Below are 23,173 nucleotides of genomic sequence, written 5' to 3'. Positions count from 1 at the left end.
CTCAACACTGTCAGACTTCCTACTAAATCTGCACTTCTATTCTACTAGTTTTTCTCATCATTCCTATCACCCATTTCCTCCCATGTTGACTGTATGACTGTAACTTGTTGCTTATATCCTAAGATTTTTATTAATATTGCTTCTTCATTGCTTATTTGACCCCTATGACAATCATTAAGTGTCGTACCACATGATTCTTGACAAATGTATATTTTATTTTATGTACGCTGAGAGCATATGCACCAAGACAAATTCCTTGTGTGTCCAATCACACTTGGCCAATAAAATTCTATTCTATTCTATTCTAGATGAATGTCCTAGATAATTATTTTAAGATAGAACAAAAAAACCTCAATATGTATCTGTTGAAGTTATAGCAATACTAAAATAAAATAAAAAGTTGCAAGCCATGCAACTATCACATATATTTCATAACAAACTGGAATGCATAGTGTACTATTCTTTGAATGACTAATGAACAAAACTGCTGTTCTTAATACAGATGTCAGTGATCCATGTATGTGCCTTCTTATAGCAGATGCCCCATGTGAGTTTATTAATTGTAATAATTATTACATTAGTAATTAATTAATTATACTCTACCCATACTTAAAATTATCGACTCCCCTACTAGGAAAGACAATACAGTTGAAAGCAACTCTATAAGCAGGATACAATTCCTGCTTATAAATTACTTTGTCAGAAAGACTTATTCAAACAGCTGTTACATTATGCCCATATCACAAGATAAGAGAGAACATAAGGGAAGGTACCGTTTCCACAGACATTTGGCAAAAGCATTAATAATATCCAGCTGAACTAACTCAAAAGTTTTAAATATTACCTGATCACTTCCAATCTTTGATCTTGGCCAGGGAACTTCAAGCAAGACCCGCAAGGCATCTAGACAAGCAGTAATGTTTTCCATTGCTTCATCTGACCGGGGAGAACAGAGAAATTCCACACTAATTCCTAAAGAAAATGGAGTCAGGGAATATTAGATAAATTAAACATAAAGTTTTAAAGTATAAAAATTATCTTTCACTTTTAAATGAGAAAGCAAATGGTAATATCTCTAATTGAAACAATGTACAATAAAGTCACTGTCAATGATATTCTCTAAAAATGCCCACAGTGCAGTCAGAATGAGCGGAATAATGAATAGAAAAGGTGTAGTATGAAGTTGAATGAATAGTGTGAATGAACTAATAGCACATTAGTTGGCAGGAAATTCCAGATTTTGGATTCCTGTATCTAAATTGGCCTTTCTTGTGTAGCCTACCGAAACCGCTTACCCAAGGTAGTTTTCTTAATACTTCAAAAACAGAATAAGAAAAAATATATGTTGTAAGATATCCAGGTTTTAAACACAGCAAGGGTTTTGATATAGGGAAAAGTCATTCTATTTACAGTAATTGAAAATAGAATTGTAACCCATTTTAAAAAATGGTAAAGGAGCCCAGATTATGTACCATTTTTAAGAGGAAATGCACATTTGCAAGAAGCTAGCTATTTATTTCATTTAAAAGCAGCCCAAGTCAGAAACATTAGCGCTCCTAATTCACAAATCAGAGAATTACTAATTCCACTTCTCTATCTTGCCAGAATTTAACCTTCATTCAGTCAAAATAATAATATTTAACTATGTATACAAACTTTCATAAACAAAAATAAGACACAATATTAAAAATTCAATTACAAGTGATTTTCTGACAGCAGAATGGCTCTTCTGAACTAATCCATGCAGAAAGGCAGTTTTATTTATTGTGACCTGTAGTCATTCTGGATTTAAGCGTAACAGTTCATAGCAAACTTCAGTGAACCTGGCAAAAACAGTCCACAAAAAATATGGTAAAGAAAAGTTTACATACTAACCCAGAACAAGATGAAATCTATCAGTATTCACATCTTCAGGTGATTTCACCGCAGCCCTAGAGGTTGAATCTTGACACATACTAGTTGGAGTAACAGGTCGTGAAAGATTAGTTAGACCTTCATCTGAATCACCCACTAGAAAACCAGTGCTAGTAAGCCATAATGCAGTAGCGTGAAGAATCTGAGCCCAGGCATTTTGATAATGTGGTCTTGCATTTTCAATTGTTTCTGCAGTATAGAAAGCACCACCTGCAAATAAAATGATACATATTCAGTTTGCTTCAAATCCCTCCAAATATTTTTATTGTTTATAACAAAGTGATGAGAAGAGTCAGGGATTCCTTTCATTCAAAAACAAACAAAACTTATTAAATAGGCTTTCAGTTAATGTCCTTATTTTCATTCTGCAAGCTTACTGGTAGCTTCTGTTGATATATGTTTTATTATTCTAAAAGTTTATATTTTATTTATGTTCTCTGTTTAGTAGCAATAGTGCTTCATGAAGCACTGAAATGAAGCTCAATTTCTGCAGAATCTATATCAGCCAAATGCATTCAATAAAAAAATATTTGCTTTACTTGACTTCTTACCTTCAGAGGGAAGTTGAGAAGCAAATTCTGAAGGCAAAGTTAGGAGAGCAAAATCCTGAAGTGCAGCAAGCCAGAGTTTGCTCAGATTCCCTAGATCCACTTGGACTAAATCCAGAAGTTCATCTACTGAAGAAGATGGATCCTGGAAACTTTCCTCTGAAATGTTTTTAACCAAAAGTGGACCATTGATGTCATTTTGTTTCTTCTGTCTTTGTAAGGCAACTATATAAACCTGTTTGGAACAAGAACAACAAATGGAACTTTAAAGTTCTTACCAAATAGAAAAATTGGATAGAAAAAAACAACACCAGTTAAGCTCCCTGAAAAGATTACCAACAGTAGAGAAAGGTTATTGCTTTCAAGCTGTTTATTGGTTTTCATGAAGGCATGATTTGTTTGTATTACAAATATGTAATACAGTGATCTCTCGATTAGCGCGGGGGTTACGTTCCAAGACCTCCCGCGCTAATCGATTTCCGCGTTATAGTGGTGCGGAAGTAAAAAACACCATCTACGCATTCGCGCCATTTTTTTCATGGCCGCACATGCGCAGATGGTGGAGTTTGCGTGTGGGCAGCGGGGAAGACCAAGGGAAGGTTCCTTCAGCCGCCCAACAGCTGATCTGCTCCGCAGGGCGGAAGCAGCGAGGAGCCGAAGATGGGGTAAAGGCAAAGGGGAAACCCCATCTTCAGCTCCTCGCTGCTGCCGCGCTGCGGAGCGGATCAGGTGTTGGGCGGCTGAAGGAACCTTCCCTTGGTCTTCCCGCCGCCCAGGCAAAGGGGAAACCCCAAGATCGCTTGCCGCTTGCCGCTTGCCGTATTGCAGCTTGGAGCCTTGCTTCGCCTCCTTCGCTGCAATACGGCAAGCGGCAAGCGGCAAGCGATCTTGGGGTTTCCCCTTTGCCTGGGCGGCGCTGGGGCCATGCGGAGCCGCTCATCTAGGGGGGCGTGGACCGGCAAGGTGCCCTCCGCTCTCTGTCTTTCTCTCCCTGTTACCGGTGTGGTATAAGAGAGAGAAAGAGAGAGAAAGGAGGGCGACTTGCCAGTCCACGCCCCCCTGGATGAACAGCCTCGCATGGCCCCAGCGCCGGGCTCCGCTGTTGCCTCCGCCCCCATTCGGCTCTGCAGCTGAGAGGCCTTCCCGGCAGAGCCCTCCCCAACAGCTCCCGCCGCCAGCGCAAAAAAGAAAAGAAAAAAAAATCCCCAAAAGAGGCAGGCACAAAGCGGGGGCACAAGGGGAGCTGCCCGGCAGAGGTTGCTTTTTTTCTTCTCGTGGGCAAGTGGAGGGGGGGGAGAGAGAAGGGAGGAAGAGAGTGTGAGAGAGGAAGAAAGAGAGAGAGAAATGATAGAAAAAAGGGGAGAAAAAAAGAGAAATGAGAAAATGATTGAAGCATAGTGACAGGAAAGAAAGAGAAAGAGACAGAGAAGTGACTCTTGGTGATGACGTATGACGTCATCGGGTGGGAAAAACCGTGGTATAGCAAAAAAAACCGTGGAGTATTTTTTAATTAATATTTTGTGAAAAACCGTGTTGTAGCGTTTCGCACTAATCGAGACCGTGCTAATCGAGGGATCACTGTACAAATTTGTCTGATAGTACAGCCAGCTACAAAAAACTATTTTCATACCTTTCTAATATTAATAAAAATAAAAGAATTAATTCATGCTCATGGGAGGTTAATGGTTAAGGCAGCTGGCTAGAAATAGTGACTGTGAGTTCTCTTCCTGATTTGGGCACAGAGTCAGCTGAATGACTTTGGGCCAGTCACTTTCTAAGACAGTGGTTCCCAACCTTGTTTTGGCCATGCCCCATCTAAGCATCTCTAAAATCCTTATGCCCCTCCCCATGACATATAAGTCTTACTATTCAAAAAGTGAACTCCTACTCATGCGGAGGAAGCCTAAAAAGCAATTAACTTGGTTTAAACAAGGTTCCAATTGCCCCCATTAAAAATCAAATGACCCCCCCCCCCCAGGGAATGGGCCCCACACTGTGAACCACTGCTCTAAGATCTAGAAAGCAGGCAATGGCAAGCCACTTCTTAAAACTTGCCAAGAAAACTGCAGGAATTAATGTCCAGGCAGTCGTTAGGAGTCAACTGATTTCAAGACAGACATACAAAGTAAAATATAACAAATCCAATTATTTCTCTTATTTATTCTGAGACAGATTGAATATGCCTGTCATTAAAGAATGAAAACTGATACAAGTAATGCTGGAATAAACAATTGGAAAAGATCCAGAATATTGCTTTCTTTGTTAGTAGGAATAGGATTTCTGTAAACAATAACAACATTTCTTCTTTCGTTGTACACTATTGGACAAAAGGCAATGAAATTGTTTCCAATAAAAGGCTTTAATTTATACTGCATATGTTTAATGCCAAAACAACATTTCATTGCAAATAACAGATAATTTATCTAAACCTGTTGAAAATAGCATGCATTTATTATCCCAACAAATAGTAGATAGCATACCTCACTCAAAAAAGCTCTTTAATTCCTCAAGTTATTATGTTAAGATTAATTTCTAGCTAAGAAAGTTATTGTAAAAGGCCTACTTTGAAAAGAAATCCATTTTTAAAACTCGCGATTTCCCCCCATAATTATTAATTCTAAAACATACCTCTGCCCATGCTTTTAGTACAGCAAGTATTTCCATAGTAGATGTCCCTTCATTGTATAGTTGATTTTGTGCTTCTTTCCCAGCCTGTACTTTTGTCAAGGATGTCACAAGCAAATGATGAACTCTTTGAAGGTCATTAAGATCATTTACTACACCACTTGCTATCCAAGCACTGCAAACCTGCAACACCAAGTGACATGGTTACTTTTTCTCTAGTGCAATAAACTCTTTTATATTACCTAGTTACTGAAATGTGGGTGGGCCTATTCTTTTGACTTACGTCCTATTTGTTGGCTTCTAGTTTTTACCATGCCTATAAGGTGCTGGATTAGATAGGTTATTTGCTCTGATCTGACTATTTCTAATGCAGTGTTACAGAGCACGCATGTAAAATTATCCTATGTTTAGACATTTTGATTTATTTATTATAAAGTTTTCCAACATATAATCCATTCATGAGGGACATGGGCCATTCTTAAATATGATAAATATATAATGTAAAAGTAAAAACCTAATTATAATTCCTTTAAGAAGATTAAACTAATAATTTTACAAATGAACTTACCAAAGGAATGATTAGAAATAATTCTAAAATTGAATAGCAATAGAAACAAAGAAACATAGAAGTCTGACAGCAGAAAAAGACCTCATGGTCCATCTAGTCTGCCCTTATACTATTTTCTGTATTTTATCTTAGGATGGATATATATTTATCCCAGGCATGTTTAAATTCAGTTACTGTGGATTTATCTACCACGTCTGCTGGAAGTTTGTTCCAAGGATCTACTACTCTTTCAGTAAAATAATATTTTCTCATGTTGGTTTTGATCTTTCCCCCAACTAACTTCAGATTGTGTCCCCTTGTTCTTGTGTTCACTTTCCTATTAAAAACACTTCCCTCCTGGACCTTATTTAACCCTTTAACATATTTAAATGTTTCGATCATGTCCCCCCCTTTTCCTTCTGTCCTCCAGACTATACAGATTGAGCTCATTAAGTCTTTCCTGATACGTTTTATGCTTAAGACCTTCCACCATTCTTGTAGCCCGTCTTTGGACCCGTTCAATTTTGTCAATATCTTTTTGTAGGTGAGGTCTCCAGAACTCAACACAGTATTCCAAATGTGGTCTCACCAGCACTCTATACAGCGGGATCATAATACCCCTCTTCCTGCTTGTTATACCTCTAGCTATGCAGCCAAGCATCCTACTTGCTTTCCCTACCGCCTGACTGCACTGTTCACCCATTTTGAGACTGTCAGAAATCACTACCCCTATGAAGACAATGTGGCCTGAACAATCCCCTCTCTCTGATGTGATGTTCTAGTTCTTAATGGACAAATATTTCATCACCATTATCATGTTTTATCTGCAATTAGCCAAGACTTTGGCACTTATATTTTAAAGACAGGAAGAGAAGGAGGAGGAAGGTGAGAGGAAGCTGTGACGGATAAAAAAGCAACTTGCCTGACATGCTTTTGCTGTTACATCAGGTGGCGTTTCTGAGGTAAAGGCTGGTCTAAGAGCAGCACCAACCTAAACAAAGATTTGATAAAATAATATACTGTCTAAAATCTAAAAACCTGTTCTTTAAGGAAGCTAACGTTAAAGTAGTTATATGAGACTGATGAATAATAACAGTGATTAAATATCCATCCATTTGTTATGTTATAGTATTACCAGCACATATCCAAAGAAAACACATTTAGATTTATTTAAGTCATGCATTTTATGGCACATAGTCAAACAGCCAATTCTAAAACACTAGAAATGTCATTTTCTGTTATCTTAAATACTAAAAAGCAATAATATGTAACTTGGTCTTTCTTTTTTTGGCAAACCCCTCTCAAAATTTACTTACATTGGCTTGGTATTGCTCCAGTATTACATGACCTGGGAATTCTGGCTCTACTACAGCAGCAAATTTTCGAATAAGAATTAACAACATCTGAAGTCCGGAAAGACGAAGTTGATTGCTGTGATCAGTGGCAGCCATGAAAGCCATACGGATTAAGTCAGCTAAATATAATACCAAGAAATCATCTGTATGTGATAAAAAGGAAATACTGTTTTGATCACATGAACTTAAAACTCTGGTATTTTAAAATATTTATGCCTATTAACTATTCCTTTCCTATAATAAGGAAAGAGGATATATGAAGAGATATTCAAGTTGAAGTATCTTGAAATTGGCATAGGATCAATTAAAAAAAATATAAATAAACTTGAGATATAGATAATAATGAAGTACCGTATTTTTCAGAGCGTAAGACACACCCTTTTCTCCCTAAGAGAGGGTAGAAATGGTGGTGTGTCTTATACACAGAATACACCATTTTTGGCCTCCTGAAGCCCCGCTCCCACATCTCATTTTTGCAAAAAATGGGATGGGCTGAGGGTTTGGGAAGCCTGCAGAGTGGCTCCTGCTGAGATCTTGGTGTGTCTTATACACCAGTGCGTCTTATAGTCCGAAAAATATGGCATATTGATCATACTAATGTGTTCAGGGTATTATAATGCAATGAAAACAGGATTCAAAAGTCTTATAAAATATGCCTATATAACTGGGTGAATTTTCTTCAAAAAAGTACAGTGGTACCTCATCATACGAACTTAATTGGTTCCAGGAGGAGGTTCGTAAGGTGAAAAGTTAGTAAGATGAAACAATGTTTCCCATAGGAATCAATGTAAAAGCAAATAATGTGTGTAAATCCTTCAGGAAAATCCCAAACTTTAGAAGGGAGGCGAACAGAGGGCAGGGAGGAGCAGCTAAAGGGGGCGGGTGGAAGAAGCAAGGCTAGGCTAAAGGGTGAGTGGGAAGGAAGAAAGGCAAGGGGGGCGCCCCTCCCTTTTCTTTCTTCAAAAGGCTCCAATCCTTCCCCGCAGGGAGGCGGAACCAATTAAGATGTTCCGCCCCAGACGCCTGATGGACCCTGAGGGCTTTCAGACGGCGCTTGCGGTTATACCAGAGGCACTTGTCCACAGTTCGGCAGAGTCTCTTGCGGAAGCCTGGAACAAGGCCGCAGCGGAGGCTCTTGACCGGATTGCGCCTTTGCGACCTCTCCGAGGTGATAGACCCCGTAGAGCTCCATGGTTCAACGAGGAGCTCCGGGAGTTGAAACGCCAGAAGAGACGTCTAGAGAAGCGATGGAGGAAGAGTAGGTCTGAATCCGACCGAACACTTGTAAGAGCTTTTATTAAGACTTACAAAGTGGCGCTCAAGGCGGCAAGATGCGCGTACCATGCCGCCTTGATTGCATCAGCGGAATCCCGCCCGGCCGCTCTGTTTAGGGTGACCCGCTCCCTTCTTAATCAGGGGGGAGTTGGGGAGCCCTTACAGAGTAGTGCCGAGGACTTTAACACGTTTTTCGCTGATAAAGTCGCTCGGATCCGAGCCGACCTCGACTCCAATTGTAAAACAGAGTCGACTGACAACGAGTCAGTCGAGGTGACTGGGGCACGTACTTGTCCACCTGTCTGGGAAGAGTTTGATCTGGTGACACCTGATGAAGTGGACAAGGCCATCGGAGCTGTGAGTTCCGCCACCTGTTTACTGGATCCGTGTCCCTCCTGGTTGGTTTCGGCCAGCAGGGAGGTGACACGGAGCTGGGCCCAGGAGATTACCAACGCTTCCTTGGGGAGGGGAGTTTTTCCATCACTCTATAAAGAAGCGCTTGTGCGCCCCCTCCTCAAGAAGCCCTCCCTGGACCCAGCCGTACTTAACAACTATCGTCCAGTCTCCAACCTTCCCTTTATGGGGAAGGTTGTCGAGAAGGTGGTGGCACTCCAGCTCCAGCGGTCCTTGGAAGAAGCCGATTATCTAGGTCCCCAGCAGTCGGGTTTCAGGGCCGGTTACAGCACGGAAACCGCTTTGGTCGCGTTGATGGATGATCTCTGGCGGGCCCGGGACAGGGGTTTATCCTCTGTCCTGGTGCTCCTTGACCTCTCAGCGGCTTTCGATACCATCGACCATGGTATCCTTCTGCACCGGCTGGAGGGGCTGGGAGTGGGAGGCACTGTCCTTCAGTGGTTCTCCTCCTACCTCTCTGGCCGGTCGCAGTCGGTGTTAGTGGGGGGCCAGAGGTCGACTCCTAGGTTCCTCCCTTGTGGGGTGCCTCAGGGGTCGGTCCTCTCCCCCCTGCTATTCAACATCTACATGAAACCGCTGGGCGAGATCATCCAAGGACATGGGGTGAGGTATCATCAATATGCGGATGATACCCAGCTTTACATCTCCACCCCATGCCCAGTCAACGAAGCGGTGGAAGTGATGTGCCGGTGCCTGGAGTTGGGGCCTGGATGGGTGTCAACAGACTCAAGCTCAACCCGGATAAGACGGAGTGGCTGTGGGTTCTGCCTCCCAAGGACAATCCCATCTGTCCGTCCATCACCCTGGGGGGGGAATTATTGACCCCCTCAGAGAGGGTCCGCAACTTGGGCGTCCTCCTCGATCCACAGCTCACATTAGAACAACATCTTTCAGCTGTGGCGAGGGGGGCGTTTGCCCAGGTTCGCCTGGTGCACCAGTTGCGGCCCTATCTGGACCGGGACTCATTGCTCACAGTCACTCATGCCCTCATCACCTCGAGGTTCGACTACTGTAATGCTCTCTACATGGGGCTACCTTTGAAAAGTGTTCGGAAACTTCAGATCGTGCAAAATGCAGCTGCGAGAGCAGTCATGGGCCTACCTAGGTATGCCCATGTTTCACCATCACTCCGCAGTCTGCATTGGTTGCCGATCAATTTCCGGTCACAATTCAAAGTGTTGGTTATGACCTTTAAAGCCCTTCATGGCATCGGACCAGAATATCTCCGAGACCGCCTCCTGCCGCACGAATCCCAGCGACCGATTAGGTCCCACAGAGTGGGCCTTCTCCGGGTCCTGTCAACTAAACAATGTCGGTTGGCGGGCCCCAGGGGAAGAGCCTTCTCTGTGGTGGCCCCGGCCCTCTGGAACCAACTCCCCCCAGAGATTAGAACTGCCCCTACTCTTCCTGCCTTCCGTAAACTCCTTAAAACCCACCTTTGCCGTCAGGCATGGGGGAACTGAAACATCTCCCCCTGGGCACGTTTAATTTATGCATGGTATGTCTGTGTGTGTGACTGTTAGCATATGGGTTTTTTTAAATATTTAAATATTTTAAATTTGTCTGATTGCTTATGATTTGTTTTTACATGTTGTGAGACGCCCCGAGTCTTCGGAGAGGGGCGGCATACAAATCTAAGTAATAAATAAATAAAATAAATAAAAGACAGGTGCCTTTGCAAGCATGCAAAATCTTTACTCCTCCAAGCTGCCCCTCCCTTTTCTTTCTTAAAAAGACACTGTTTCAGTGCCTTTGCAAGCATGCAAAATCTTTACTCCTCCAAGCTGCCCCTCCCTTTTCTTTCTTCAAAAAAGGGGGGAAAAAGAAACCCCTTCATCCCAGCAGCAGCTGCTTGGGTTCCTAAGGTGAAAATAGTTCGGAAGAAGAGGCAAAAAAATCTTAAACACCGGGTTTGTATCTTGAAAAGTTCGTTAGAAGAGGCGTTCGTACGATGAGGTACCATTGTATATGCAATTCCTGTAAATATAGGTATGGTAATGCACATTGACATAAAAATTCAAACTTTACATATTAATGGGATCTGAATTAAAAAGGGATTTTGAAGACATAATTCAATGGTCAATGCAGGAAGAAGCAGCGTTGGTCAGGCTAGAAGAGACATGCTTTGAATCATTTTCAAAGGAAATCAAAATGCAACATATGATATAATAACACCAACAGAAATGTATAATGCGATTCTCCTTGGTATACTACACATTGTTCTGATAACAGAAGAGGAGCTGGGGTGGGGGGATTAAAAAACAGGCCAACAAAAATAATTAGGACTCTTAATCAGATTCCCTAGAAGAAAAGTCTGGAATTTTTAATCTCAGGGTATAGTGGGGAAAGGGGAGACATGATAAAAATAGATAGAATCATATTTAGAAACTAAAAGGAAATTGATAATATTTAAATGGGAAGATCAGGGACTAGCAATCCTAATAATGGTATGTTTTGAATTGTAGCATTTAGAAAGCACCACACTATTGGATGACTTTCCATTTTTGTATTTTCTGAAAGTACATATAGTTATATATTGGTATAAAAGGCTTGTCAGCAATGTAAGGTATTTTCTTACCCATCTATACTGAAAGTTAGAATTGGCTGTGCCAGTAAATCTAAAACTACAACTGTAGATTGTCAAATGTTTGTGTAGAGAATACACATCTGTGACTTGTATGTTAAAATTACGTCCAGCGTAGTATAAATGAATAGTTTATTCTTTCCCTAGAATAAAATTCTGTGGAAAATGGTTCACATTTTTCTCATGCTTAGAGCTGTCATACTGTGGATATTCAAAGATACAGACACGTACAAATAATAAACGCTGTGTGTCAATGAAATGTAAAGATTATAACCTTTAGTAATATAAGTGGGCAGTCCATCCTTTGTCTTTAGAAGTAGTGCAACAGTTAACATTTATCAGAATTGTTTCACTGAACCAAATAATAGTAATTTATGTCTAAAAGCATACAGACTTCTTGTCAATTGTGATAAAAATTATAATGAAAGTGGTTATTCATCAAAATTAAATTTATCTGTGTTTGGAATTCCATGACATTTTCCCATTGATATTTAAGTCAACATCAGCACATACCTCTTGAGTCCCTTTGTTTCATTTCCTGTGCTAGAGCTATGTCAAAATGAGCACTGCCTGCATTCTCACACTGGGTGATAATTTTACAAACACATTCTGCAGCAAAAACTCTAGTAGACCATCGGGGATGTGGGAATGGGTGTGATTTATCCTGCTTTGCCAAAGTTAATGCCAATTCATCGTCTACTTGAGTGCCCTCTTCTTCTTGGCTTGTATCCACTGAAGCAACAATTGTAAAATCTGCATTAAGACACAAAGTGGAAAGCAAACTGTTTACGGAGCTTGCTAACATGGTTAAAATAGCAAGGTGACAATGAAGTATATATTTGGACCGGGAATCACTGCTCACAGTCACTCATGGCCTCATCACCTCGAGGTTCGACTACTGTAATGCTCTCTACATGGGGCTACCTTTGAAGAGTGTTCGGAAACTTCAGATCGTGCAGAATGCAGCTGCGAGAGCAATCATGGGCTTCCCTAGGTATGCCCATGTTACTCCAACACTCCGCAGTCTGCATTGGTTGCCGATCAGTTTCCGGTCACAATTCAAAGTGTTGGTTATGACCTATAAAGCCCTTCATGGCACTGGACCAGGATATCTGCGAGACCACCTTCTGCCGCACGAATCCCAGCGGCTGGTTAGGTCCCACAGAGTTGGTCTTCTCCGGGTCCCGTCGACTAAACAATGTTGTCTGGCGGGACCCAGGGGAAGAGCCTTCTCTGTGGCGGCCCCAACTCTCTGGAACCAGCTCCCCCCAGGGATCAGGACTGCCCCCACCCTCCTTGCCTTTCGTAAACTTCTTAAAACCCACCGTCAGGCATGGTGGAACTGAGACATACCCCCCCCCCCTTTGCCTATGTAGCTATATGTATGATATGTTTGTGTGTATGCTTTTTTATATACTGGGGTTTTTAGGCTTTTTAATGTAAAATTGTTATTTTAAACTTTAATATTAGATTTGTTACTGTATATTGTTTTTGTCATTGCTGTGAGCCGCCCCGAGTCTGCAGAGAGGGGTGGCATACAAATCTAATAAATAAATAAATAATAATAATAATAATAATAATAATAATAATAATAATAATATAACCATGAAGTCAGGGTGAATAATTAACCAGATGTGGAAGAAAGCAGGAAATGGAAATGGAAATGAATGGAAAAGTAAAAGATATTTAAGTTGCTTTACTTCCCTGCAATGTAACTGTTTCTTCTGATGCTAAAAAGTACTAGGAACCTTAAGATTTTAAAAAATCAACAATATTTGGATACCAATACCAAAAAGAACCACTCCACTGTCTTCAGGATAAGACCAGGAACATGTAAAGAGGTGGGAGGAGGTGCTGATAATGATCTTGGCATCTATACAGGTTGCAAAAAGCAGACATTATTTCAAGTGTTTAATGGCCAAAAATTGAGGGCTTCTTTCTTCCTTTCCACAATCCTCCACATTAGTTGACTTTATGAATCATATTGTTTATTACATCCAAAATAAGGTGAGAGATGTTTGAAGACCTCCACCAAGGAGGATAGTGGAATAGTTGACTCCTGAGATCTCTGCTAACTCTTATGTTTCTATGGTTGCATTATTCTCTTCCCTGATGATGCCTATGTAGGTAGAAGGTATTAGCATACCAGCAGAAGCAGCCAGAACATCTTTGCAGAGTTTCAGCCAAAAAGAGAGTTTTCCAACAGCCATTGATATAAGCATATGGGTCAAGGTTTCTCTGATATCTTGGCACAGTTTTGGGTCCAATTCTTTGTCCAACAAGCTCAGCAAAGCTCCTTCAAGGCCTATTTCACCTATATTGACACCTGCATTGTTTAGATTTAAAAAAATTGAACATGGTCAGCACATTTCATTTCAATTCAAATCAAATAATTATTGCAACTAAAAGCTTTCAAAATGACATACTGAAATGAAATAATTTTGATACTGTTTTAGAAGACATCTCCTGTCTTGAATGTATATAGAGGTCATCAGTCATCTATTGTAAGTTAGGGTTGTCCCAAAGGTGCTTTTTTCAAAAGGCTTTCTTGTCGTTGTCCTCACCCCGCCCTTTCAAACATTTTCTTTCTCATCTAAGAAGATTCTTCAGTTTTAAACTGAAGAAAATCTACATAGATTTTCAGTCATCCAGGTCATGGTTGTCCCAAAGGTGCTTTTCAAGAGACAACTGGACTTTCTGGCTTTTTCTTTGAAGACGTTTCGTTTCTCATCAAGAAGCTTCTTGGAAGAGAAGTGAAATGTTTTCAAAGAAAAACAAATAAAGTCCAGTTGCCTCTTGAAAAAGCACCTTTGGGATAAACTGAAGAAACATTCCTTTCAAAGGAACCCACCCACCCCCAGAAAGTCCAGTTGGAAAAAGCAGCTCAAGAACTGCAGAACTGTATCTACTTACATGGCTAATATATTACTCCAATTTTCCCTAATACTGTTAAAACAACTCCTTTAAAAATGTGGCTTTGTACCATCAAAAAGCTCAGCTATGTTTAGAAATACTACACAATCTTAAATTGACATATTTTAAAAATGTATGTGGCTATTTGTTAGTGTTTTCTTGATTAATGCCAGCTCTAAACATTATCTTTCTTTCAGCATCTAGATGAGATCTATACAAAGATAATCACAACAGACATAAAGCACATATTCAGAAAAATAATCATAGGATTATGCTGATCTCTTTACCCAAACATCAGGACACAAATCAGAACTAATACTGCTGACATATTCCAAATAAAACACTGTTGCATAAATCCTTGTTATTCTGTGGTTTATTTCCAGTGACTCTCCATTCCTATAGCTACTCCACTATTTTGATTTATTATGTAGCAGAAATTTAGTCATGGATAAAGTTGCTGCTTTAACAAATCACGAGAGTTTCAGACCAGGTTGCAACTTGAAGTGAGAAATATAGTATATTCTTGCCAGTCATTCCTTTGTTTGATGATATAATATGGAAATTACTCTTACATTATTTTAAATATTCATTCTCTTTACTCACATATCTCCTGCACATACTCATACAAGCACACTTTGCAGATAACCAAACTCAAATTATCATATTTTGAACAAATAGAATATAATAAAATAGAATAACAGAGTTGGAAGAGACCTTGGAGGACTTCTAGTACAACCCTTTGCTTAGGCAGGATACCCTACACCACTTCAGACAAATGGTTATCTATTGTGAAGACACAGGTCCCTTGAAAGGTTCATCATACTGGGCTGAAGGAGAAAAGGATGACCATCAGCAAGGGCTGGTGGACTTGATTACAGTGGTGATGGGTGCACTTTTAGAAAATCTAAAGGGCCAGACTGGAGACAGATTATCAGTGAGGAGGTCTATCTATATGGCTGCTTAAAGTTGTAATTGATGATATCACATAATCAGTCAATACTGTGTAAGAAAGCATGCAGACCAAAAGATTCCAGTCAAACACAAATTATGCATTTTTACACCATAATTTAAATGGGCAAATTTACAAATTTCTGATTTAAAAAAATATATATAGATAAAAATTAAAGGTTTGACTTCCTCATATATAACATAGCCCACATATTTCAAACTAGTAAATAAGAAAGATGTCCCAGAATACCAATACTATTTATGATGGAACTAGGGTTTAAGGAAAAATGAGTAAGTCAGAATATAATTGTTTTATATTAATAGAGGATTTCTAATGCTGGGCAGAAATTATATCACCCATTTCTAAAGGTTTGTTATATGATGGGTAAAACCCCATATTCTCCTCTATTGGTAAAACCTTTTCTATCAGTGGAACAGACAATTCTTCTTTTTCTTTCTTTTTTTTGCTAGACCTCAAAAGCCTGCAAAACTTATTCTAGCGGTTGAGTGATTTTCCAAGGAAAACCTGGTAGAAAAGTGAAAGATGGAAATGGGAAGAAAAATAAGAAAGATTATTGCCAAGTGGATTTAGTTGATGTGACAAATGGATTCCGTAAGAACATTTCATGAGCAGGGGTGGCGCAGCAGGTAGAGTGCTGTACTGCAGGCCACTGAAGCTGACTGTAGATCTGTAGGTCAGCAGTTCAAATCTCATCACTGGCTCAAGTTTGATTCAGCCTTCCATCCTTCCGAGGTGGGTAAAATGAGGACCTGGATTGTGGGGGCAATATGCTGGCTCTGTTAAAAAGTGCTATTGCTAACATGTTGTAAGCCGCCCTGAGTCTAAGGAGAAGGACAGCATAAAAATTGAATAAAGAAATAAAAATAAATAAAATAAGAAGAGCCAAGTTGAATTGGGCCAAAGCCCATTGAGTCCAACATTCCGTGTCACATAGTGGTCCACCAATTGTACATGGGGATCTTGAGAAGAAAGAGAAGGCAAACCCTCCCTTTCCCTTGACTCCCAACAAATGGTACCCAAGGGAATCCTGCCTGCCTCAACCAACATAGAGGCGGCGCTTGGACATCCAAGCATTCCATTCTATATGTCAGTGTTTTTCAACTTCAGCAACTTTAAAATATGTGGACTTAAATTCCAAGAATTGCCCAGCCAGCATGAATTTCGTATAACCTAAAGCTGCTGAGATTAAGAAACACTGCTATAGGCTGTTTGCTTAGAGCAGGTCTACAGTGTTCCTCAGTGTTGTGATTCCATCTGAGGCCCCTCAAGGAACGGCTGACCCTCTGCCGGCTCTCTGCTCAGAGGGGGAGGATGAGGAACAGGGAACGGCTGACCCTCTGCCGGCTCTCTGCTCAGGGGGGGGAGGATGAGGAACAGGAGGGAGACGAGGAGGAGGAATCTCAGCCCGAGGGGGAGCTCTCCCCAGCAAGCAGCCTGGATTCTTTAGATGACCAGGCACAAGGAATAATAGATTTCCGGCAGAGAAGGGCAACCCAACGAAGGGGACAATTAGCCAGGTACTTCAAGCACTGAATGGGCAACAGCTGGGTTTGGGTGTGGTGCTCTCCGTAAAGGCTAAAAAGGCAGACCACCCTTCCTGGTTTGTGGAGAATTATCTTTGGGAGTCGTGAGACCTGGCTGTGATCTTTGGCGTCTTGGAATTCTGGCTTGTGACTTTGAATACTGAAACCTTGAGGGGAAAAGGTGGGTGTGCCAGCAAGAGGTCTGCTGTGAAGGCTCATAGCCTGCCTGTGGGGAAGAACAGGTTTTCCTCTGTGTTTATTTTCAAATTATAAAGTGCTTTTGTTTCTACCAGCGTGTCTGGCTGTTTTTTCCAGTTGGTGCTGAAGTCTGGGGGCACCCAGACAGAACACTCAGTATATAAAGTGATGAATACAAATATAGTACTGCAATGGCCTATCGGGAGAAACAAAATGTATCCTTAAGATAAAGAGCTCAATATTACCTGGAGTAAAGTCTTCTCTACCATCTTTAGCGAGGGCCACTGCATGTTCAGATACTTCAACTGCCTCTCTCTGCACAAGCTGATGCAAACAAGCTAGAACTGCACGTCTCAATAATAGATACGAACTAGAGAGATTCACCTGAAAAGTATACACAAGAAACAAATAAACCAGATGGTATCCTTATTATTGGCATTCAGAGGCACACTCAACTAACTCTTCGGATTTCTAACTCTTAATTGACTTTTGATTAGACTTGACAGAAGATTCCCTGCTCTAGGTCAGAGGTCCCCAACCGCCGGTCCGCGGACCGGGACCGGGCCGCTGGGGTTTTTCAGCCGGTCCGCGGCGCCGCTGACAGCTAGCTTTGGCTGCCGGGGGGGCGGGGAGGATTAAATCCTCCCCCCCTCCAGGAGCAGCAAAAGCCTAAGCGGCGGGGTGCATTTCGGCAATGCTTTCCCTCCGCGGTGGGGGGTGCAGGGCAGGCGCAGGCAGCCCCAGGAGACGCCGCCGCTATCCGGGCGCGGCGAAAGCGAGTCGGTCGAAAGGCTGCCCGGGTCGCGCCTGCGGTCGTCCTCGCGCTCCCATCGCGCAACAAGTGCGGGCTTGTTGTGGCTGCCGCGCGCCGCTTTGCCTCCCTCTGCTGCGAGCCTTCGGGGCTCCGGGGCGGCGCGGCTGGCGGGAGGGCAGCTTCCAGCGGGACGTTGATGGGTCTTGGAAAGCTTTCTCGTGGCGGTGGCTCTGGCGCGGCTGCAGAGCGTTGGTGGGAGCGGGAACTCCGTCGGATCGCCCGAATTCCAAAGCCTCAGCGAGGTTTGGCTGCCGGGGGGGCGGGGAGGATTAAATCCTCCCCCCCTCCAGGAGCAGCAAAAGCCTAAGCGGTGGGGTGCGCCCTTTGCATTTCGGCATTGGCGCTCTCTCCTCCAGGAGCAGCAAAAGCCTCAGCGACTGATCGCGTCGTTTGCCTTTCTGCTCCATCGCTGAGGCTTTTGCTGCTCGTGGAGGGGAGAGCGCCAATGCCGAAATGCAAAGGGCGCACCCCGCCGCTTAGGCTTTTGCTGCTCGTGGAGGGGGGGTTGGCGGTGCCGATACCAAATGCTTTCCCTCCGCGGTGGGGGGTGCAGGGCAGGCGCAGGCAGCCCCAGGAGACAAAGAGTGAATGAGAGAAAGGAAAGAGAGAGAAAGGGAGGGAGAGAAAGGAGTGAGAGATAGAAAGGATAGAGAGTAAGAGGGAATGAGAGAAAGGAAAGAGAGAGAAAGGGAGAGAGAGAAGGAAAGAGTGAGAGATAGAAAGGATAGAAAGAGGGAATGAGAGAAAGGAAAGAGAGAAAGGGAGGGAGAGAAGGAAAGAGTGAGAGATAGAAAGGATAGAAAGAGGGAATGAGAGAAAGGAAAGAGAGAAAGGGAGAGAGAGAAGGAAAGAGTGAGAGATAGAAAGGATAGAAAGAGGGAATGAGAGAAAGGAAAGAGAGAGAAAGGGAGAGAGAGAAGGAAAGAGTGAGAGATAGAAAGGATAGAAAGAGGGAATGAGAGAAAGGAAAGAGAGAGAAAGGGAGGGAGAGAAGGAAAGAGTGAGAGATAGAAAGGATAGAAAGAGGGAATGAGAGAAAGGAAAGAGAGAGAAAGGGAGGGAGAGAAGGAAAGAGTGAGAGATAGAAAGGATAGAAAGAGGGAATGAGAGAAAGGAAAGAGAGAGAAAGGGAGAGAGAGAAGGAAAGAGTGAGAGATAGAAAGGATAGAAAGAGGGAATGAGAGAAAGGAAAGAGAGAGAAAGGGAGGGAGAGAAGGAAAGAGTGAGAGATAGAAAGGATAGAAAGAGGGAATGAGAGAAAGGAAAGAGAGAGAAAGGGAGGGAGAGAAGGAAAGAGTGAGAGATAGAAAGGATAGAAAGAGGGAATGAGAGAAAGAGGAAATGAACCCCACCCCCATATGACCAAAGCGCCCCCCCCCCCCACCGGGCCATGGAAAACTGGTCTAGCTTAATGCCGGTCCCTGGTGCAAAAAAGGTTGGGGACCTCTGCTCTAGGTGGTTCTCTGGTTCTCGACTTACAATCATTCATTTAAGTGTGAATTTGCCCTCCTGTTACAATGTCACTGAGAAAAATAACTTATACCATTTTTCACACTTATGACTGTTATAGCATTTCCATGGTCATGTGATCAAAATTCAAGCATTTATGGCAACTGGCACGTATTTATTGCCATGTGTTATTTGTTGTGCTGTCTTTGGCACATTTGTACAAATGACCCCAGGACAACCATAATCAATGAGGAAAGCCAGATTTGTTTAACAACTACATGATTCACTGAACAACTGCAGTGCTTTAACAATTGTGACCAAAAAAGGTTGTAAAATGGGGCAGAACTCATTTGACAAGTGCCTTGCTTAGCAATGAAAATTTGGGGCTCAATTGCAGTTCTAAGTGGAATGCCACCTGTATCCTACAATCTTCAATGCATAGAAGCACAATGTCTTAAGGAAGTAACTTAAAAGTACGGTAACTTGTTTCCCCCCCAAAATAAGAAATCCCCTGATAATAAGTCCAATCGGGCTTTTGAGTGCATGGTAATAACCTCACCTGGAGCAATGGATTCTTTTCCAGCAAATGGAAATTTATCACACTATTAACTCCATTGCCAGAAACAATACCAATATCTCTATTCTAGATTTTAAACTCCAAGCATTGGACTTTATGGACTTAGCATCATAGGCTCTACCTTATTCGTTTTAGCCCTTACACAGTGGGAGGTAGGTGATATAGAGTTTATGGGTCTAATGGGTCTTTCTACCTTGGGATCCACTTGTTCCCGCCTCATCAGTATCACAACTTACAACATCTCCCCCTCTATTGTATCATACTCCCTCTCCAAATCTCTCCTTGTCAGAAGAGAACAAGAAAGTATTCTGCCCTTTCTTTCCATTTCTTGAGCTGACAAGAAAACTTGCTTTCAAGCACTTCTTCCACTCACCAACCTCCTTTTGACAAAGAAGATCATAAAGTAGGGCATTTCTATGGTTTTTTTTAAAAATTAAATCAGGAACCTTCCCATTCCGGAACATTTTTTCTCATCCTTGGGAATCTTTTGTTTCTCTTATAAATGACACAATTGTCTCCTCCTCTCTCCTAAAAAAAAGTCTTTTCTCCTGAAAACTGCTGGAAAGGTGGCAACTTGGATGTATGAAGACATTATCAATGGGATAGTTGGAAGAGATATAATCCTTCAGGATTGGGTGGCATAGAAGTCAAATGAAATGAAATGAAATTTTATGCCTTCAAAGAGTGTGACATGTTTGGATGGATCTTATAATGAAGCAGAAGATTTCAGGCTATCCCTCCTATGCTGAGAATCCAAAATACAAGACAAAAGCACCGAAGATACAAGACGGGATGGGGTAGACGTAGGGGATTCTGAAAAAGAGTTTAATTGTGCCCAGAAACTAGGGCAGAAAGTCCACAGAATTGACTGAGAAGAAACCACAACAGTCAGTCTTAGATCATTATTATGTACCAAGAAGAAAACTGGATGAAAACCAGATGTGAGTTTCAGAAGACAGACACTTGTAAGAGGCGTTAGCATAATGTAGTTGATCCTTACAGAGTTGATCAGCTTAAAGTTTACTAAGAACATGCAAGCAAAGCCTTGTGTTGAGAAGTAATTTTTAATAGGTACAAATAGCTACAAACAGGCTGAAATGGCAACAGCTGACTTCAGGTCTTAACTGAATTACTCCATGTAAACTCAGCCAATAAAAAGATCCAGAAATTTACTTGCTGGTGGTCTAGATAATAGTATTGAAGTAAAGCGGCTTTCCCCCATCCATCTATGGCTGAAGGCAGGTGGGATTTTAAATCTAATACTACATTAAATCTTTCCAAAACTTTACTGTATAGTGTGGGCTTCTGGCAGAAAAGAGTTGATTAGACAAACCGCTGTTCAGGAAATGTTGTCATGTTGTCTTGGAAAAGGAAGGGAAGGCCATCCCGTGCTGGAGAAAGCATGTGGGTGGACCTGCCTGGAGACGGATAGAGGAGTGGTATTTCAGTTCCTAAGATCATCGGAAATATGTGTTTTCCAATGATTTTAGGTGACCCCTGTGAAAAGGTTGTTTGACCCCAAAGGGGTCATGACCCACAAGTTGAGAACCACTGCTGAAAAGACTTGAGACTGCTGGTATTTAAGGAGCAACCTGAGCTTGACAATATCACTACAGAATTAATAACCAAGATGGCTTTTGTAGATTCCAGTTCTAGAATTCTTCTGGTTCTCTTCTGCAGTTCTTTCAGATGCTGTCTGCTTGGGGCATCTGCTTATACAGTACTCCTTGGCTTATGAGCACAATTGAGCCCAACATTTCTGGGACACTTGTTAAGTGAGTTATGCTCCATTTGATGACCTGTCTTGCCACAGTTGTTAAGCGAATCACAGCAATTGTTATGTTAGTAACACGGTTAAGTGAATCTGGCTTCCCCATTGATTTTGCTTGTCAGAAGATTGCAAAAGGTGATCGCAAGACACTGAAGTTGTCAAAACTATGAACCAGTTGCCAAGTGTTTGAATTTTTATCACATGGCCAATGCTGCAGTGGTTGTTAAGTGTGAAAAACATTTTTTTCAGTGCTGTTGAAACTTTGAACAGGTATTAAATGGCTGTAATTGAGGACTATCTGTATATGTATAAAAGATGGGGTGAATTTACCACTACCATCTGTGTGGCCAAGAGTGTTGCAAGATGTTGGGCATCTGGCAATTTAACATAAATTTAAAAAGCCATAATTATGTCACCATTTCCCAACACTGGCTCTTAATTCAAAGATATTAAAATGAGATATTGAAAGTCACTGAAAGCATGAAGATTCTCCTCACTCTTGATAACGTTCCTACTTATGCATTAAACATATGCATAATGGTTGGGGGGGGGAATTGCATATTTTTGCTCTCAAATACATTAATCATTGCAGAGTAATGAATAGGAAGAGATTTTTTGGAAAAGGTGATGTTAGAACATGAAAGTGATAAAGACACATGAATGCTACATACTCAACCCAAATATTAAAAACTAATATTGAAAGTCATCAACTTTCAACTACAGCTTAGAAAAAAAAAGTCAACATTACATTTGCAAACAGTTGGGAAAAATACCTGCTTTAGTTATATGGACGCAGAACTGAAGACACTAAATCTGAAATTAGTGATTACCAAATACAAAAAAACTAATGAAAAGCAAGCAGCAGAGAATGATGTCTTGCAGTGGTCAGGAGTGACTGAAAGCAATTATAGAATCTAAATTACGATAAACAGCAAGATAGCAGCAAAAGCTATGGCTGGCAAAAAGGAAGAGTTTTGTAGCTGGGGAGACGGAACCATTAAACCAGTTTACTGTATTGGTTTTTAGGGCTTGTTTTGTTGCTACCTTTTACTGATTCCTCCTCTGAACTTTTAGTTCCATCTCATTACCCCAATTTACACGCTCATTAGCAGATAATCACAGAGAAGCAACATGCAACATGCCTCTAAGAATAAGTTAAAAATGAAAGGTTCCTTTTTTCCAATAAACGCTATACATTTCTCATGTGCTGAAAATAAAGCTACCAAATTTTTTCAGAGTATAAGACACACCTTTTTCCTCCTTGAAAGAGGCTGATAATTCAGGTGCGTCTTATACTCTGAATGCAGGTTTTTTTTGAAGCTTTTCCCCCCAGCTCTAACTAGGTGCCAACGATCTTCCCAGCTCTTATCTTGCAGATTCTTTCATTGTTACTGTCTTTGAAGAATGTTTTCCAAGCTCTAAGTCTTTGCAGGGTTTTTTTCATTACTCTAAGTAAGTAATGTAAAGTAATGTAAAGTAAGTTTCTTTCCAGCCCTAACCAGGTACTAATAATGTTACCAGCTCTTACTGGTTTGCAAGCTCTTTCTTTGTTATTCTCTCCAAATAAGGTTTTTTTAAAGCCCTAACCTTGGGATAAAATAATGTGCTGAAACTGACCAGACTAAGGATGCTAGCCAGATAAATATCTGGTAAGCAGATTCTTTTCCCTATTTTCCTCCCAAAAAACTAAGGTGCA

At 41.5% G+C, this 23,173-nt stretch overlaps 1 protein-coding gene across 4 annotated transcripts in view; it reads right to left on the bottom strand.

Annotated features, from left to right (window-relative positions):
* HEATR5A (HEAT repeat containing 5A) overlaps positions 1 to 23,173 on the bottom strand; it is a 96,044-nt gene that overhangs the window by 25,197 nt on the left and 47,674 nt on the right. For all 4 annotated transcript variants that reach the window (XM_070755888.1, XM_070755879.1, XM_070755907.1 and 1 more), the window contains exons 22-30: positions 17,112 to 17,250; positions 13,409 to 13,588; positions 11,776 to 12,015; positions 6,951 to 7,132; positions 6,557 to 6,625; positions 5,091 to 5,270; positions 2,466 to 2,697; positions 1,876 to 2,124; positions 845 to 972 (exon numbers count right to left, since the gene is read on the bottom strand). In XM_070755888.1, coding sequence (XP_070611989.1) covers positions 845 to 972; positions 1,876 to 2,124; positions 2,466 to 2,697; positions 5,091 to 5,270; positions 6,557 to 6,625; positions 6,951 to 7,132; positions 11,776 to 12,015; positions 13,409 to 13,588; positions 17,112 to 17,250 — 1,599 coding nt within the window. The remainder of the gene's footprint in view (positions 1 to 844; positions 973 to 1,875; positions 2,125 to 2,465; positions 2,698 to 5,090; positions 5,271 to 6,556; positions 6,626 to 6,950; positions 7,133 to 11,775; positions 12,016 to 13,408; positions 13,589 to 17,111; positions 17,251 to 23,173) is intronic.

This window comes from Erythrolamprus reginae, chromosome 1 (assembly GCF_031021105.1).
Source record: "Erythrolamprus reginae isolate rEryReg1 chromosome 1, rEryReg1.hap1, whole genome shotgun sequence".
NCBI classification, from domain to species: Eukaryota; Metazoa; Chordata; class Lepidosauria; order Squamata; family Dipsadidae; genus Erythrolamprus; species Erythrolamprus reginae.
Note: the sequence above shows the minus strand (reverse complement) of the source record. Positions and strands in the feature narration are given on the sequence as shown.